This window comes from Nansenia antarctica (genome assembly GCF_963989245.1).
Source record: "Nansenia antarctica genome assembly, chromosome: 5".
In the NCBI taxonomy this organism is placed as follows: domain Eukaryota; kingdom Metazoa; phylum Chordata; class Actinopteri; order Argentiniformes; family Microstomatidae; genus Nansenia; species Nansenia antarctica.
Window position 1 is genome coordinate 10,691,264 of NC_137690.1, and position 19,550 is coordinate 10,710,813.

The 19,550-nt window shown below is 43.9% G+C and overlaps 2 protein-coding genes across 6 annotated transcripts in view; both read left to right on the plus strand.

Annotated features, from left to right (window-relative positions):
- Window positions 1-6,275, plus strand: part of mamdc2a (MAM domain containing 2a) — a gene marked incomplete at both ends in the record, with an annotated part of 22,810 nt that extends 16,535 nt beyond the window's left edge. Inside the window, 7 exons of the mRNA XM_080531339.1 lie at window positions 752-898; window positions 1,526-1,791; window positions 2,230-2,326; window positions 3,769-3,924; window positions 4,242-4,501; window positions 5,293-5,377; window positions 6,214-6,275. Of these exons, the coding sequence (XP_080387465.1) occupies window positions 752-898; window positions 1,526-1,791; window positions 2,230-2,326; window positions 3,769-3,924; window positions 4,242-4,501; window positions 5,293-5,377; window positions 6,214-6,275 (1,073 nt within the window). The remainder of the gene's footprint in view (window positions 1-751; window positions 899-1,525; window positions 1,792-2,229; window positions 2,327-3,768; window positions 3,925-4,241; window positions 4,502-5,292; window positions 5,378-6,213) is intronic.
- A 1,973-nt stretch (window positions 6,276-8,248) lies between these two features.
- Window positions 8,249-19,544, plus strand: LOC308157332 (metal cation symporter ZIP14-like). 5 transcript variants are annotated; one of them, XM_080530872.1, is made up of 5 exons: window positions 8,249-8,526; window positions 14,046-14,191; window positions 14,732-15,030; window positions 16,235-16,412; window positions 18,521-19,544. In XM_080530872.1, the coding sequence occupies exons 3-5, from the start codon at window positions 14,758-14,760 to the stop codon at window positions 18,787-18,789; spliced, it is 720 nt and encodes a 239-aa protein (XP_080386998.1). In that variant the 5' UTR covers window positions 8,249-8,526; window positions 14,046-14,191; window positions 14,732-14,757; the 3' UTR covers window positions 18,790-19,544. The 5 variants fall into 5 exon arrangements, with proteins under 5 accessions (XP_080386998.1, XP_080386997.1, XP_080386996.1 ...); XM_080530871.1 differs by lacking the exon at window positions 8,249-8,526 and adding an exon at window positions 13,272-13,951; XM_080530870.1 differs by lacking the exon at window positions 8,249-8,526 and adding an exon at window positions 13,272-13,721.
- The last annotated feature ends 6 nt before the right edge of the window (window positions 19,545-19,550 follow it).

Genomic DNA, 19,550 nt, shown 5'->3' on the forward strand with positions numbered 1-19,550 from the left:
AGTGGTGGATGCTCAAACTAGAGAATACTGTAGTTGCTGTTGCATGAATTATGCATGGAAAAATACTGGACTTGATTATGTAAAGATTGAAAGGGGATGGGGGACGTGTTGGTCTCAAATCATTGTGCTTGTGTAGCTGTGAAGATAAAGCTTTTACGAGATATTCTAGGCTGTATCCAGAGAGATAGATGTCCTTTTTTCCACTATCCACACTGACCTCTTCTGAACTGAACTCTCCCCCCCCCCCCCCCCTCTGTCTGTCGGGCTGAAATTCCTGGGAGAAACTCCCAGCATTCCCTCACTCATAGAAACATGTGTTCCATTCCCCTATCAGAGCTGGCCTCAGGCCCATCTAGAACCCAAGGAATCCAGCATGGCACATATTATAGTCTGCAGTGATGTCATCACTGACCTTGCATCATGCTACAGCACACTTCAATGCCATATCATTACTATTGAATAGAATATCATCCCCATAGAAGGTGGGTAGAACAGATAGAGCTCTGAAGTCAACTTGGTCCACCCAACATGACGAAAGCATGTAACGCTGAAACCTTAGCTCCATCTTGCTCCATAACCCTGCACCTTGTAGAATAAACAATATGGTGTTTTTGATAGACCTGAGTCCGAAGGCCTTTACTTGCAGTGTGTGAACAGTTGGAAATCCAACATGGTGGCAATAGAATAAGCCATTGATTTGTGTGTAAAAATACAAATTTCTAATTCTGCAGTCATGGTTGCTTCGTTGCAGAGCCAAACGTTGACCCCTCCATTGCCAACTGTGACTTTGAGGGGGGCCTGTGCCATTACTACCAGGAGAGAGCGGAGGGCAAGGTGTGGAACAGGATCTCAGTCAAGCCCAATGCCTACAGGATAGGAGACCACACCACAGGAACAGGTAAGTAAGCCAACGCCACTGTACTGTAGCATCGTTTTTCCGATGGAAAGTTCTTAAACTTTCAGTCCAGTAGTAGTCCATTATAATTTCAATCCAATATTTCAAGGACATTAATATTTTATACTACCATCGAGACGAGCAAGTGGGAGAGGTTTAAACTGTCTTTTGAAAGTGCCTTAGATTGAATTTATTATAGATGAGGTTTATGGCTGACAGCACAAAACCTTTTGAGATAGTACACCGAGCTGTGAATAGCACTCTGTTGTGAAGTCTTCAGTTTAGTCTAGTTTAGTTTTTACTTATTTTGAATACCGTATCCACTATCAATGTATCATGATGGCTCGATCCTGACTAGAGATGCTCACAAATATCCTATTGACATCAATGATTTATACCTGTAGTATAAATCATTGATGTCAATAGGATATTTGTGAGCATCTCTAGAATGAAAAAGGGTCGTTCACATACAAGTTCAAGTATCCTTTACTATCCCATAGTTGGAAAATTCAGCTTCACTCACAGAAATACCTCATTGTCAAATTCAGTCTCAGCCCTCAATAAAATGTCCCAACAAACTGTATTCATGGGCCCATAGTGTTTTTATTTTCTATTCTAACCATTCACCAGGCTTCTACCTCTTGGCGAACACACGGATCACCTCGCTGCCAGGCTATGTGGGCCGGCTCCATGGTCCCCTCCTGCCGGGGAACCACAAGTACTGCCTGAGGTTCCACTATGTTCTGCATGGCTTCAGGAAGATAGACAATGCCCTGGCACTCTATATCTACGATGAGAACAACGTGGCCCAGGAGAAGGTGTGGAGCCTGGGTGACACCACCAGGGACATCTGGAGTGAGGTGGACATCACCTACATGAAGCCCATGCCGACCAAGGTGATGGATGGGTGGTTGAGTGGATGGATAGATTGGTGGGTAGGTGGGTGGTTAGGTGGGTGGGTGGGTGGATGGATCAAAGGATCACTGGGTAGATGGATGGATGGATGGATGAATAGATGGATGGATGGATGAATAGATGGATGGATGGATGAATAGATGGATGGATGGATGGATGAATGGATGAATGGATGGATGGATGGGTGGGTGGGTGGGTGGGTGGGTGGGTGGGTGGGTGGGTGGGTGGATGGATGGATGGATGAAAGGATGGATGGATGGATGGATGGACGGAGGAAGAAAGACAGACGGACTCTGATGGATAGATGGATGGATGAATAAATTGAATTGTATTGATCCCCCAGACACTAGGTTAACAAACACATCGTAACTGATACAGTGGCTTGAAATACTTATTTACGACTTGTTTCTTCCCTCCAGGTAGTATTTGTCAGCATATGTAAGAACTTCTGGGACTGTGGACTGGTGGCTATCGATGACATCACAATGACCCTCGGAGACTGTCGAATCACAGAAGGTAAGACTAGTGACAAGTGTAGGTGTACTGTGACCTCAAAAGGTGCTTGATGACAGAATGCCCTCAACGAGCCTACCATTTTTAACAGTGGGCCATTTTATAGAGATATGCACACACACACACACACACACACACACACACACACACACACACACACACACACACACACACACACACACACACACAATTTGAACTTCCAGTCCATCAATGCTGAACTTGTGTATAGTATTAGAATTCGGCCCAAATTTAGCAAACCCAAATAATAAAACCCTCAGCCAAGCTTAGAGTGGAAGAGTAGTAAAGTACCAATGTAGTTCACACCTGCAGTAAAGTTATGAAGGGCTATGGTAATAATAAGATGAATCAAAACAAGTGAGGGATGTAGGACAACAGCACGTCCTCCATTGTTGATATATGTGCAGACCACATCTCTCTATTTATCAGGTAGAGGATTATCTCTTCTCTGCTTTCCGTCCAACGGTTGAAGTGTTTCTCAAATACACCACTATTTATGTTACAGTCACTGGCACAGATGTCCAGGCTACAGAACATATCCAAGCTTTGTGCAAATAGCTACTATATCTACTGAGATTTCCATCCGCTAATATTCATGTCGGAGCCAAACATTTAAAGCTATACTGTACATGTTAGCCATTTTCATCGATATTTCTGTTATTGGGAATGATAATGCACCTTGCTCAAGCCAGTATATCAAAAAATATGAAGCCAACACAGTTCTGCTCTTTTCCGGAGCCCAGGCTAGGCTATGATGTGGTTTTCTCTGGTCTTTTTTTAGCCAGCTGTTAACAGACTGGGCTGAGCCCCTTTTTGAAAATGGTTACTATTTATAAGCTCTAAAGTAATAAGCCATTGTGGAAAAAATCTGGTCCATTTATGATTTTACAGCACATGGCAATTACATGGGCAGTGCAGGACAGTTTCTCGATGCATTTGGACTGCGCTCACAGGCTGCTGTGGCCAAAGCAAAAATGAAGCCTTTGCTACATTTTTAGTCAGAGCTTAGATTAATCGTGTCTTTGACCAATGATATTATACAGAAACCTTTCATGGAATTTCATTTAAAAATGGGCTGAATCAAACTGACTTTGCTCCAAAATGGAGGATTAGTCAGACAAGCCATATCTTCAATGTGCCAGTGGATATATTTTAATCTCAAGATAAACATGTTTCATCATGACGATGATCATGTTTCTAATGGAGTAAGTGTAGCTTTTCAAAAGATTTATCCAGGAATTCAAACAACACTGATGCCAGCTCTCAGTGAGAACTGAGTTTCATAAGCCATGCTGTTATCTGTTTATGTTGAATTAAGCTGTTGGCAACTCATAAAACAACTCCAAAAGACAACAAGACATAGATGGACTGCTGTGTTGTCATGTGAAGATTGAGGGGGCTTTGGTGTGTGTGTGTGTGTGTTCCAGGGGCGATGGGGTCCCTCCCCGGTCAGTGTAATTTTGAGACAGGGGACTGTGGGTACATCCAGGATAAAGAGGGTGACAAGGGGGACTGGCTACTGGTCCGAGGGCAAACGCCCACCTCTTATACCGGACCTAGGGGGGACCACACTACAGGGGTGGGTGAGTAAACCAGTCATCAGTATATACGTACATACTGTATACACATGCATACACACACTGCCAAGTAAGCAAAAACACACACACACACATACACAGGTAATACCAACATTTCTCTCATACAGGAGTCAGTGGTCAACAAGATCAGGATCAGCCTTATCATTTATTTTACAAACTTTCACATACGCCCGCAGGTAGCAGCACTGACAATAAACAATACAATATGACTGTTTGTATACCACTGATACAGAATCACTGTACGTTCATGTACAGTACCCATAACTGCTCATCAATTGTGCATGTGTTACTCACGACCTCAGGGCACTTCATGTATATCGAGGCGTCTCTGATGCGGCCCGGTCACTCAGCTCGTCTGCTGTCGTCCGACCTGCGGGGGTCCAACGGACCCCAGTGTCTGGTCTTCTACTACCACATGTACGGCTCCGGCACGGGCCTGATGAGCGTGTTCCTGCGCCGTGGCGACAGTGAGCGAGACGCGTTGCTGTGGAGACGCCGCGGCGAGCAGAGCATCTCCTGGATGAGGGCCATGGTGGACTATGAGTGTGACAGCAGACACCAGGTACACACACCAGGCCTCTCAGTCATTAGAACAAAAACCGATGAGTACCGTACCTTCCCATTAATTAAGAAACCCAAATGAGATTTAATAGGGTACTAGGGTACTTTACATGTGAACAATGAAAGGATGGCTTCCAAATCAGAGGTGCGAATTGCCATTCCCATTCCCATAGAAACGGCTGGCTTAAACCAAGCTTCGTTGTTACAACACTCTTACTTGGCCCATGCTGCTCACTCTAGCTTGAACCTCTAGCTTGAATATTATTTGGACAAATATATTGTCTTTACATCTCTAATACACACATACTGTACGTACTGCCTTAGTGTTCATTACACACACACACACACACACACACACACACACACACACACACACACACACACACACACACACACACACACACACACACACACACACATACACATACACACACCATACACACAAAGCAACGCAAAGCAACAATGCAAAACTGTATAGTATTAAGGCTAGCCTTAAAGGTAGAGTCTTGATATTACTTCATGCCAGGAAGTCACAGCAGGTTTTACTAAAGATATCTGTAGTAAGTAAAGACCTGAACAACGGTATGCACTCATCTCCGTTTTGGAATGATCTCTGGTAGCATCGCCACGCTCTTTTCCCATTCACGTCATATCTAGTCTACCTTTAAATGTGAGTGGCAATGCATGAACTCTTAACTGCATTTCGTTGTCTGGTACTCTGCAATGACAATAAAGTTGAATCTAATCTAATCTAATCTAATCTAAAGTGCCTTTCCCTCTCTTACATTGCAGATTATATTTGAAGCCATCCGAGGACCATCAATTAGAAGTGATATGGCTATTGATGACATTGTGTTTAAAAGAGGACCATGCACAGGTAACCTTACCTTTCTGTTAGCGTACTTTTCCAGGGTTGTAATGTTTTGACTTCATAATGAATTCGACAACACACATTTCATAGTAAAAGTAAACCCATTAACGTATGATAGGATTACGACATCCTAAATCAAAGCCATCGCAGCAATGGCAGAGTCTTATATTGTGGAGGGCCTATGTGTGCTAGACAGGGACTGGTGCATGCAGTGCAGTTCAGTACGTGTTTGGCGGTCAGCATGTCTGATCACGGTTCAGTAGCCCAGTACAATAACCCCATTCACACTCTGCTGCGCATTTTCCACCCACAGGTCCTAGGTCAGTGGGAGGATATTAGAAATAGACTGCATAGAATGGACAATCTCATGGACCTACCCACAGTATTTTTGTTTTGTCTGCAGGACTGAATAGATATGTTGTTAGGTAAACAAAGCTAATGGTCTTTGTGGTTGATGACATGGCCACTGCAGAAATGTCCCTCCTACTGGGAATTCATTAACCGACTAAAACAGTGTTAGGAAGCTGATTGTCGCTTCATTATTCTATCTAATACAACCCATGAAGTGTATTTTGCTCAATCTCACTGCTAACCCACAAAATGCAGCAAAGTCTACCATACAGTACCTATGGGTGTCGGTTCTAGTCCACACACATTTTTTTTTATCTGTCTAAATGCCATTTAGATTTTATAAAAAGGGACTTACAGTACAATAAGAATGTACACATTTTTGGTAAAAAATAAAATAAATAAAAATAAACATACTGAACACTATTTTCTGTGGTATTACAGTAAACATACTAAAATTAAACTGTTCTATTTCCCTCTCCCCTATACAGTAGATCCTGGTGACACCGTTCCCTACTCTGGCTTTTCAGAAAACTTCAACGAGATCGAATACTGAGGACGGCATTGGAATGCCACTGTGTGTGTGTATTTTGTGTGTGTGTGTGTGTGTGTGTGTGTGTGTGTGTGTGTGTTTGTGAGTGATAGAAGGTACATGGTGAGAGTGGGAGTGCGGGAGTGTGGGAGTGTGTGCGCGTGCGTGTGAGTGTGTGTGTGTGTGTGTGTGTGTGTGTGTGTGTGTGTGTGTGTGTGTGTGTGTGTGTGTGAACACTCCAGAAAGACAATTTACTTGGAGTGGAGCAATGCAATCTGGTCCTGCATGTAGCATTGAACTGCTCTGTTAGAAGGTAGCAATATTGTATTCTATTGATTGTGCTCTTAAAGGTTCTCTCAAAATTCCCATTACCAAGTTGTTATACTTGTTCTATCATTAATGATATGTGTCAGTTTTGTTGTCTCCCTATTTATACAGTATGTCAGTTAGTACATAAATAACATGTTGGAGTTGGAGTCCATAGTTTCAACGTTCTTAGTTAATGTCTGACCTCTAGTGGCCATAGAATATAATTGCAGAGAATAATACTGCACATGGATAGAGTATCATAAGGCCAAACATGTAAAGCACTGACCCCATGTGTATATTGAATTTGCTTTTCACACATACACACTGTGCACTATGCATCACTGTGACAAAGGATTTGCATCCAGCTTTAGGACTGAAGACACACGACACCAGTGATTCATTAGCAAACAACTTGTGAGGTAACATCCTTCTGGTTTTGGCCTTCTCTCTCAACCCACTTTGTTTTCCTACGTTCCTAAGGTTGCGCTCCACAAACAGATTGTTTTTATTTAGAGAGAACCTAACTGTTTCAGATGAATATGACCAAATCAGTATATCAGATAACCTACAGTATTGTACAGTGGTATTACTGACAGAGTGAAAATTGTTTGACAAGGATGCTGCACTCACCTACCTGCCTTCAGTATTTTTGCCTTGTCATACCAGCAGTTTACATTCCATGTCATAGAGATTAGTCTGGAAAAGAAAGTAAGGAGTACAGATCAAGCAGGTTATCTGTTTGTCTATAGATTTATGCTGCAATGTGTAGAGTACTGTTTTACTACCAATAAAAAGGGGGAAATTCTATTGATTATTTGTCACTTTTTTAAATGGTATTATAGACGTTTGTTTGTGTTTTAAAATGTTAGTACTGTACTGTATCTAGCTATCTGGAGAGAAAAAAAAAAGGTTTATAACAACAATAAATGAACAGTGACGCAACTCTGGGCAGGGCCACTCACATCCTCTGAGGCTGAGGCTGGCCCTCGTAGCATTCAAGACAAAGCACAGTAGACAGTAGTAGTACAGTAGGCCTATCATACATACTCACACATGTACAGAATGCAGAAGTAATGCCCATCTTGTTATTGTATATTTTGTAACGTTTTTTAAATTTATTTTTTATATATTATTATAACGTTTTACCCAGTTTCACAGATAACTCATCAGATAACCCTGGCATTACCATAATTGATGTGGTTGTGACTGAGTGGTATTATTAACTCCAATCTCATTTTCTTATTCTTTCAGAACAGTGCAATATTCATGTGTTAGAATCATCTGAGAAATCATGCATCCAACTGTCCATGTTTCACTTTAAGTGGTGCTGTTTATGCCTGTAACCAACTGATGCAGGGGTTTACTGCCAAGCATATAAATAATGAAATGGATTTGGAAAGCAAAGTGTTGAATTCAAGCTGCTGTAATATTTCCTTTTGGCCGCATGAGGATGCTATGTGCGTATTGATTGATGACATAGTTATTACACATACTTTACACATCATACCAGTGTTATTAATCACACCATATACACACCATAAATCCGATCCGACCACAGCTCAACATAGTTTTCTCTCTTTATTTCATTTGTCTTTCTCGCACGCGCTGTGATGTGAGAGATGAGAGGCGGTCTTTGAACTTTCGACGTCACTGAACGCCTCTGTTCCCCCGTTGGATAAAGTGGTGGATTGAATGGGGGTGAGATTATATATATATATTTAAAAAATCTGGCCCCGTGCGATTATTTATTTTTTTGACAAGTAAGGTTAAGAGACACCGTTGAGCCTCGCATCACTTACAACACGCACACGTTTTCGTACCGGATTGAATAAACGGCTGATTTTACAAAGGAACAAGAAGAGCTCGAGCTGTGAGGACGTTTACACACACACACACACACACACACGGAGAGTTGATCATCTACTGCTCTCCTCCAGACACACAGAGAGCCGTCAGGTGCCAGCGGGTAAGCAGCAGAAGCAGCAGCGTGCAATGCTACACATGTATGGAAGCATATGAATATTGTCTGAAAGAATGCATGCACAAGTGGAACATGCAATTGCAATCTCATATTGCATTAGCATTTGAATTAGGTCTACTATATGCTTCCATAGAAACGATGCCGGCGTCGTGGTATACGTTGCTGCAAGCATTTGCCTCTCTAAAAGGACCCACTTCTGAGGCTAGCTGTCCACGTTATCATTCAAGGTTATGCATTCATTGTTATTCATATTGGATTAGGTAGCTTGCTAGCTTGCTTACTGGGGGAGCCAAGCTAGCTAACATAGCTAGCTAACCTATAGTTGTTAATGTGGACTAATTACGTAGCTCATTGCTTGTAGCATAGCTAGCTATATATTTGAGCTAACCCGATTTGGCTACTAATCTATAGGTTAAACCTGCAAGTGTTTTCGTGTGTACTTTTTAATCAACTGAAGTGAACTAAACTGTTAGCATCTCGTCTGGGGGTGTGTGACGGAGGATGCTGAGATGAATAATGCAACTAGCTCAGCTCAACTCGGGTCAGGTAGCAGAAATACTATTGTATGTAAGAGTGTAATCCTTTAATGCGGTTATTTTGTTGCTGAAGTCTGTAGGTAGCTATATATAATCATAATAATAACTTTTTATTTGTATAGCGCTTTTCCTGCAAACGTTGCAGCTCAAAGTGCTCCAATCATTATTGAAACACCATTTTTAATGGTGACCTAGTGGGGGTCAGACACGCTCTCGGAGCTTGCCACTTTTTAATGTTAGTTTAAATTAGATTAAATAAAGGTTAAATAAATACAAATCTAAAAGAAACAAATGGGTTTGATAAGTTTGGGTCAAGTGGGTATTGTTCATTGTAATGAACAGCACTGGGCGGGCAATGCCACTGTGTGGAGGTGGAGGTAGAGGTGGGTGAGGAGGTGGTGGTGGATGAGGAAATGGGTGAGGTGGTTATGGTGGGTGAGGAGGTGATTTTGGAGGAGGTGGGTGAGGAGGTGGGTGAGGAGGTGATGTTGGTGGAGGTGGGTGAGGAGGTGATGTTGGAGGAGGTGGGTGAGGAGGTGGGTGAGGAGGTGATGTTGGAGGAGGTGGGTGAGAAGGTGATTTTGGAGGAGGTGGGTGAGGAGGTGATTTTGGAGGAGGTGGGTGAGGAGGTGATGTTGGGTGAGGAGGAAGAGGAGGTGATGTTGGGTGAGGAGGAAGAGGAGGAGGAGGAGGTGGTGGTTGTGGTGGTGGAGGTCCAGGGTCCAGCTCGACCACTGTCCACTTTGTGTAGGCTACACCAAGTATGTATGTACTTGTTCAATGTAATTTTAACTGCAAAATGTGCAATACATGACCCGCTAGGCTTTGATCTGATTCGGACACTTGACTTGACAGACCATGCATGACCAGGCCATATCCAGTTCACACTGTGGAGCTTCAGGTTTTAATGCATGTCCCTTTAATGTTGGTTCTTCTGGAGAAGTCAAGCGCGTTCATTTATAAACAATAGATTATGAGTATGATATAACTCGATCTCAGGTGTTGAGACCTTTGCATACTCATGATGATATCACGGCCATGTCACTGTTCGTCCAGAGGGACAATAGCCGGTCGTTGTTGAAGTCATTTAAAAGTTTGGTGAACGTGAGTAATGCGTTCTCCCTATTATTAATGCAAAAACGTTTCTCTTTAATCATAGTGTTGATTGATGATGTCACCTGAGGCAACTAATCACTGTTATTATGTTCCCCACAGAAGGTTAGGTTTGCATTGTGGGGGCTTTGTGGGGTCCCCTATCTCTCCTCCACTATAAATGGGCTGTGATGAGATACTGTAGACTTGTGAGAAGGTGTTTAGAGAGACTCAAAGTACACACTCTTTCTCAGGGATCTTTCAAGGATGAAGTATCTACTTAAGAGGCAAGTCCACTTGATTCTCAACCAATGCAGTTAGCTGGTGTTATGTTAGCTGGGGGTATGATATTGTGAGTGGTTTGATATGTCGTACAGATCTATAAAGTAATATGCCATACTACATTTCTTATTCCAAGTTATGAAATGGGGTCTTTTTAAATGAACATTTCCCAGTTTGAGCATGGTGTTAACTGTTTTTAGATGGACAATACTGATGCCAAGCATGGCACATCCACACACAAATCTTGTGTACATCTGTTTTCATTCAAGAAATACAAAAGAGCCTTTTGTCAGTTTGGTACTCTGTATCAGCTGATACTCAATACTTGGAAAAAGAGCCTTTTGTCAGTTTGGTACTCTGTCTGTATCAGCTGATACTCAATACTTGGAACTCAGAAGAATTCAGTAGCCTACCTGGAATCGGTTTTGGCAACAGTCAACATGTCATTCCTATACTGTTTCTTTCTACATTCTAATGGATACCTAAGGGCACCACTTTAGAGGAGTTCTTAAAATGTTGTGCTTACTCAGCAGATAAAGATGATGGATGAGGAGGAAAAGGTGGTATCGGTACATAATGCATAATCTAGCCTAACGGTAGACGTGTTCTGTTACCACACAGTACTTCCACAATATTAACTGTTTCTCAGAAAGTGGTGGATTTAAGTTGCCGGGAAAATGTTCCACTGTGTCTTGCATAATTCCCCCCCCCCCTCCCATGTTATTCCTGCCTTGTTGCTACATCCTAATGGATAACCTTAGAACACTTTAGGGCGTTCTTACTTCTTAGAATTTCATGTCCACTCAGCAGAGAAAGTGATGATGAGGAGGAAAAACGTGTCTGCTGTTATTTTTATGGATACAGGCAGCAGATCCACTCTTGGAAAGGAAAGGACTTATCTCTGTTCTCTGATGTGATAATGCTGTTGTTGATAACACTGTGATGTAATCAACAAAGAGCTCCGCCACTCACCCCCACCCCCCGCTCTGTGCGTGTGTGTGGTGTGCATGTGTGCCTGTGTGCCTGTGTCTGTGTTCTGGGGGGTATTTCCCTGTCCTAGTCTTTGAGAGAGAGAGAGAGAGAGAGAGAGAGAGAGAGAGAGAGAGAGAGAGAGAGAGAGAGAGAGAGAGAGAGAGAGGCAAAGCAGGAACAAGCATTTGACTCTCCCTAACCGTTGGTGGGGGAAGGCAGGATTTGCTGCATGCTTGTGGGGAGGATTGTGAACCAACAGGAGTATGACACGGGTTTCCTACAGCCTGCTCCTCTCCCTCTCACATACTCACCCTTAAAAGAAGGAGGGGCCTCTCAACTATGCCAAAGGCAGGGAATAATAATATTCTACCTTGGCACACTCCATTATGGTAACATTCATAGTCATTGACGATCAATGTCGCTCTATAATAATGCAATAATAAACTTCTTTTTTATTTGTTTTATTTATGAAATTATTCCATTGACAAGAACAAACTTAAATCTAGATTTCGTCTCTCTCTATGGACAACTAATTAAGTCTTTTCTGAGGATTTTAGATTATTTGGGCATGACATTTCAAACATGCTATTTTAGGGTCTATTGACATCCATTGGTTTTTGGTTGAAAAAATTCTATCAATTAGCAGTTAATGACAGTGCCTACAACTGAAGTGTTGAATTTAGTCTGTTGATTTTGTAATTTGGGTGAACTATCTCTTTAACACATTTAATTGAACTAAAGGGTAGTGAATCATTAGATTTAGCCTACATTACACTTACAATACAAAGCCTACTGTATGTTTCATGCTGTTTCCCAAATCTCTCTCTCTGGTCTCTCAACAAGACTGGTTTCTCAACGAGGCTGATCTCAACTAGAATGATCCCCCTTTCTTATCTCTCATCTGTAAATAGCCCTGGACCTACAGTAACACAGACACACAAGTCATGTCAACAAGTGTTGGTGACAAGCCCTTGTGACCTCCAGTCTGATCTGATATAATGAGTGACAGGAATTTATTTCAAAGCTATACTTTCTCTGTGCAATGAGGCAAAGTCTAACGGTTCAATATTTCGAGGCCATACTCGGTGGATCCACAGAGGACAGTCGGGTAGAAGGATGTACATGAACAAAATGGACTTTAAATATTTCAGTTGAAAACGTCTTCGTCCATACTAGTCAGTTCAGGGTTATTGTACTAACAGAAAGGCAGTTCAACATGGAATTATCTATCCTTCTCTCATCTATCAATCTTTCCCTCATCTACGTATCAAACTTCATCTGTCTGTCTTTCTCTCTGAAGTCAACCCTACACAGTGTGTGTGGGTAATGGATACATTTTTGTAGCCTAGTATGTTCCATGAACTCAGCTTTATTACTTGGATATGTTTATTATTTAATTAAACTTAATTCTAACCATGAGACAGTAGAGCTAGAGCAGAGCAGAATTGGATGGCGTTGAGGGTAACAGTTTGGATAACAGGGGAACAGTTAGGGGCGGCTGTGGCCCAGGAGGTAGAGCCGGCGTCTAATGTTCACACAAGTCAGCGTTTCGATCCACGACTGGCCACGTGTCGAGGTGTCCTTGGGCCAAGACACTGAACCCCAAATTGCTCCCAATGAGCGGACTGGCGCCTTGCATGGTAGCTTGTCGCCATTGGTGTGCGAATGTGTGTGTAAATGACAGGCCAGTGTAAAGCGCTTTGGAATAAGGAGCTGTATAAGTGCTTCCAGGTTAGGGTTAGGGTTACAAAACTCTATAGTTCGACTCTGTCAGAAAATACGATGCACGTAACAACAAGCAATCATCTACGGGCATGTGTCGGAGGATTCTCGGAATGTAGACCTACCCTCAAGTAAAAGTGAATGAATGAATGAATGAATGGTCTTTATTGTCATTGCTATAGTACAGGTACCAAACAACGAAATTTGGGAGGGGTAGAAAGTGTGTTTGTTCTCATAACAGGTTCAATCCAATCCAGATCAGCTCTTCAAATATTTACAAAATACAATGTGATTTGTACATATGGCTACGTGAGACTCACCTGAGGTGTACAGTACTCATTAACAATAGATGTGACAGAGTAGCTCTTTTTACCTACCGCTTTTATGACTCGGAAGGAGAGAGGGTATTGGCTCACCGCTCTCCACCTCTCCTCTCTCAGTGGCTTTGTGACACACGACGAGGGCAGGTCACACAGAGTCTCCTCAGCAGAGCAGACGAATGGATAAACAAACGAGAGACAGAGAGAACCAGAGTGGAAGTCAAGCTGACCTTGGTGTTTGTTCAGATAGGGCACGGTATGCTGCTGCTCTGTACTAGACGGGATGTAAAACTATCAGATGGCAACTAGCAGTGGCAGCATAGAGCCTAGATCACTCCTGCACCAAGGGCCTAAATGCGTTTTATTGGAAAACCAAAAATTCGACACGGAATGTTTGAGTTGTTTTGAAGCGGCTGCTGTGGGTTGTCTATCCTGCCAGTCTGGAAGGGAAGTCAATGTACTTTGGGCTGTTTTTAAAATGTTAATGTAGGTTACAGATTTAGTTTAGTCTTTTTATGTTATTTTTCTTCCCCCCCCCTGTGTCCTGTTCTCAAAGGCTTTTGTTCTCTCTCACCCACAGATGACTGCACTCTGAAGAGCCTGTTGCTCTTTTCTCCTTTGCTACGTCCAACTCTCCAAGCCTGCTCGCTTGTGACCTGAGGGCTCTGTGCAGTACTGGGAGCTTGAGTGCTCTACACAGGATCTTGAGGAATACGCCACACTGAGGTAAGAAGAGGTGGGTCATTCACACGGCGTGGCAATGAATGGAAACGTTGTCCCAACAGTTGACTGCATTCATTTAGCCCTCCCTTCAGTTAGCTAGTCGAGTGGCATGGTGTGGGATGGTTTTCCTGCATTCTGGGGTGTTAACTGAATCGGCCCTGTGTCTGTGGGGGTGATTATAGTCCCTTCTGACCGTGTGTGTGTGTGTGTGTGTGTGTGTGTGTGTGTGTGTGTGTGTGTGTGTGTGTGTGTGTTGGTTTGAGGTGGCTCTTTTTTTCCCTTCCTATTCTGTTCATTGTGTGCCAAGTGTGTGTGTGTGTGTGTGTGTGTGTGACAGTGAGTCATTGTGTGTGTGTGTGTGTGTGTTTGTTTTCTTGGTTAGGTAGGTTTAGCTAATTGTGAAATTAAGTAATGGTCTGGATTGACTGAACAAACTGTCTCACTTCAAGCCTGTACAAAGGACAAGGGTACTTACTCAGGTTATGGAGCCTTGTTAGCCTGCTAACCCACCCTCACCAATCCCCCCGACCCCTTTCTCCGTAGCCAGAGCCCCTGCCAGTAGAGGAGCCATGACCCACACCCATGGCTGCATGGTCATCCAGTTGACGTTGACCCTGGCCCTGCTGTTCTCCCCCCTGGGGAGGGCGCTAGGCGAGGGGGAGGGGGAGGCTTCTCCAGCCCAGGTGCTCCAGGACCTGCTGGCACGCTACGGGGACAATGCCACCATCTCCGTCCCCCAGCTGCGCTCGCTGCTGGCCCGCCTCAGCGCGGGGCAGGCGGACAACAGTACCGCTACCTCCACAGAGGGACCCCTGCCCACTCCCAAAGCCAACGTTTCCAAAGTAAGTCACTGCCTTGCCTCCCATTTCCTAACATGACCAGTGTGGGTGTCATCGTGGTCAGTTTGTTTAAAGGGGAACATAGACAGACACAAAACAAACAAAGAAAACTCACCTCTCCGCCTTTATGTTGACAAATAATCCAACATTGAGTCCCTTAACTAGCATCATGTATTGTTATGTTTCCAATATCACAAGGGAGGACCACGCAAAAAACAACAACATTGGGTCATACATTTTAGATGGCACTCTACTTTAGAGAGAGTACTCCCTACATTCCCTTTAACCTAGAGACTCCCCCTTGAGGGTGATTATTTGGTTGTGTTCTGATTCTCTCCAGAAGTGTGCACTTCCCTCATGGATGTAAAAGGAATGGATTGATATAAGGAAAATTAGATATAAACTCTCTCCAGCTATGCTTGCATCAATCCTATGCTTTTAAATGCATTTAAGCGGTATTAAGTGTATTGAGATGTACACTTTTGGAGACATGGTTGAGAATCAGAATGCAACCACTGTAAGCCTCACAGTTGCCTTCATGTTCCCATTTGAGTGTACATCTTTTCCCAATTGTCAGCTTTAAGCTATGTGTCTCATGCAAGTAGTGTCTCATGCAAAACTTTTTTTCTCACAGCATTTTGTCTGGCCTAAGCCGGCCTTTAGTGTGAATGTCATAATTAGGGTATGGACTTTCATGTAGTCCCTTTTTACTTTCAGTCACCCAAATAGCTGACATATTTGGCATATTCTCCAAGCTTAATGCCATTTATGATTGCCTGGGTACCATTCTGATCTGCTTTGAGTGGATTTGGCTCTGATTCATCTGTTTAAATCCTCTTAAAGCCAGAGACGGGGAAGAATAAGGCAGACGACATAGTTCAGTTGTGTGTTTGTGTCTCGTGTGTGTATAGATTAGACAAACACACTGATAGGGGGTGTTATTGACGCGTGTGTGTTTTTTCGTGCTTCTGGCATCTTCATCATACCATTGTGTGTTATCATGTCTGCAGGGATGGCTAATGGGTTGTATCTGTAGTCTGGTTTTTGCCTTGAGGGGAAAACATCATGTTACCAGAGATGAAATTGATCGGTATCTCTGTCTGGAGCCAGACCAGGGTAGTGGTCAGCATTTTCTTGGTGTGTGTGTGTGTGTGTGCGCGCGCGCGTGATCAGGGACTAACAAATATGTATTTGCTTTTCTCCACAGTGCTTACCTGCAGATACCCTGGCAGTGTACAGCATGAGCGAGCAGTCCCGCCTGGATGGGCCTGGCTTACAGGAGCTCTGCCCAACCATGCTACAGCAGTTGGACGCTGGTGCTTGTGGGCCTGATAAGGGGGAGGAGCATAGCAAAGAACCACCCGCTAGGCCCACTGGTGCTGAAGGTGAGTGGTGTCCAATCAAATATTGAATATAGACCCATGTATCCCCCCCCTCACAACATTACTTCTTTCTACTATGTAGAGATACCATTTAAAAAAAAAATGTTATTGTAAATGCAACAACTTTATAAATGACTCAGTTTGAAACAGTTTCCTTTCACTACAATGCAATCACTGTTTTATACATCTTCTCTGCAGAACTCGCTTGCAGAGTCATTACATTTGCCAGTTGTAACTACATGACATTAGAACAGCATAATGTTTGGATTCTCTTTTAACTCAGATAGGCAATTCGATGCTTGGGTCTATCAAGAATAAGCTGTAGCCCATTTTCATTTGCTGGCGTAGATCGCTGCAGTGCGATGTACAGACTCGACGAAGGTCAAAATCAAAGGAGATATGAGCCCCAACTTTTAACGACTCCCATTTCCTTGTTGGCTTTCGGAACGCAATAGCTTTTTAAATTAGGAGAAGACTCCCTGTCGATACTTAAAGTCACCTCCAGAACAGAATCTTGATTGACCTGGCTGACTGCCCGTATATAGCTTCTTAGATTGCTGACAGTGGAAGCAACTGGATGTCCTTTTGTTACTTGGGAATCTACTTTACCATCTGGTTCCAATCTGTTTGTCTTGTGGACGGACTGCATCCATGTAGGCTGTTTATTGTTTTTTGGGGGGCTCCCTATCAAGTCAGAGCTAAATTGGCCCTCGTGTAGGTGGCGGGTATAAAAAGAACAGCTAATGAAAGGGCTGGAGAATTTGGTGAAGTCCTGCGATGTTCCACCCACTGGGGCACAGCAGCAGCTCTGGCATTCTTTCTAGAAACACATGCCAGGAATGTCCACCCTGCTACGCTTATACTGTACTAGCGATCGCTTCCATCTCTTCAACAACCAAATACGAAATGAACAATACCGATGCAGAATTAATGCACAGTGTAGCGGTATGGTAAGGTAGCAACAATAAGGTGCAATTCCCCTAATATAGATCAATTCATAACAACTGACGATAGTGTACTGTCAGTGAGCGCTGTGATGTTGTCATATGAACATAACACTCTTTGCTCGCTCCCAACCCTTGACCAAACCTTAACATTATGGGCCATTTTAAAGCTGTATGTGTAAAAATGGAAATGTAAAGCTCTCGCTATTGTATTCCCGGTGCCTCTCTTTCTCTTTGTTTTCCTTTCTTCTCTTCTGTCTGTTTTAGTGTCGGCAGGACGAGCTTTAGGGACGGGATGTTTTCCTGGCTCAGTGTTATCTCTGGCCCTCTCACTTACCCTGGCCCTCTCACTTATGCCCTACTGTGCCCTACACTCTCCCCAGTGTTTGCAGAGATGGTTCTGTGTAGTCTGTTTTGGCCAGCTAGGACTAGAGATAAGGTGGTGCAATGTCACCCAGGTACCAGGGCTGCTGGGGACACTGCAGTGACGTTGGCTGTGTCCTTTTGTGCCACTTTTCAGTCCTTTTACTCTGTTCTCTCTCCCCCTAGTTTCTTTCCCAAGACCTCTATTCAGCAATTCGGGGAATGTTTGGTGTGACTGTTTTGAAGGTTCGAATTTCCCCGTGACTTCAGTGGAAGATACGTTGATCATACAGAAGGATTATGGGTCTGGGAGTTTAGAATGTTTCATTTTCCTCCTTTACAGGACCTTCTTCCCATAACGTGGAGGACTGATATGCTGATCTCTGCTAATATCAGCACAGAAACGAGACGTAACTTTCATAGACTCTTCTCTTTCAGGAGGATGTTGGATGTGTCACCAGTGCTGATTCTGCAGTGTCTCCCTGTCTTTGCCACGTGGTTTCATTTCAGATCAAGAGCGAAACCTACAGTATGCGTCTCTACACAGGGCAGAAACGAAACTCTTAACTCGTGGCCTAACCTTATGTGTTTCCTTATGGAACGTATTTTATGTCTGCAGGTTCAACTGCCATGACGTGTCAAAGTCAAATAAGGACTTCCTCAATTTGACTCAAAACACCAGTGGTGTGGTTTGAGTGTCTATGGTGGCCACCGCCCCCACCTAGTTGTGACGGTGTGTCTGTCTGTCTGTCTGTCTGTCTGTCTGTAATGTTGATATTAACTACAACCACCCTCCTCCCACAGTGTGGGGTTTCTCTATTCTGAGTGTGACGCTGGTTAGTGCCTTTTCCCTCACTGGCGTCTTCCTGGTGCCCCTCATGAGGACACGCCACATGCGGCGGGCGCTGATCTATTTCATCGCCCTCTCCATCGGAACACTCTTCTCCACTGCTGTCTTCCAGCTCCTGCCAGAGGTGCAGTATCCAACCCTAACCCCCCCTCTCCGCAATTACCCCAGCTCCCGCCTCCGCTCCCCTCTCAAATATCACTGTTGTCGTGAGAGGTTCCACTGATGACAAACGGTCCTCCATTACATATCTTATCCACCGCCACCAGTTCACTAAAGTGACTGGATGCACAATGCACCAACAATGCACTACCGACCAAGCCGACCAAGCCGACCAAGCCCTCTCTCTGCCCTCCCTCTGGGCACCTTCCTTCCTTCCTTCATTCCTTTCTTTCTTTCCCTCTCTCCCATCTCTTCCTGCCAGAGGTTCTAATAAGCACCTGGGGGAGATCAGTGCCCAATGGTCATTACAAAGCTCATCCATTGCTTCAGTGGTCTTGCCAGTGGAAGCCTTGATTGTTCTCTGTTGTCTCTGTGTAATCCTGGGGGGGGTGGGGGGGGGGGGGTGCTGATACAGGAGTGATTATAGGGTGCTGTGTGTGTCTGCACTCCCTCTGACTGTCAGGTCTAGGCCAGCTCTGAGACTTGATCACCTTGGAGATACTGTAGGTTGTTTTGTCTGGCTATAGGTATGCAGTACAGTGTTCTAACCGCTGCGTCCTGTCTCTCTCCACCCTGAGACCCAAGCCAAATGAGCATTTGAGGATAGTCAACCATTTTAATACAACAACACTAAGAGTCCTTAAAGGGCCTATTGAGGTGAAGTATAACCTTCAAGAGAGACAGATGACTACTGCTTGCTCTCCCCTCTCCTGATAAGACTATTTTGGAGTAAATGTGCCCTTGTGTTTAGTGAGCCAGCAGGACTGTACCCTGGCCTGGGGCTTCTGGCAGAGCAGGTGGAGTGGTGCAGACACACCTGTGCTG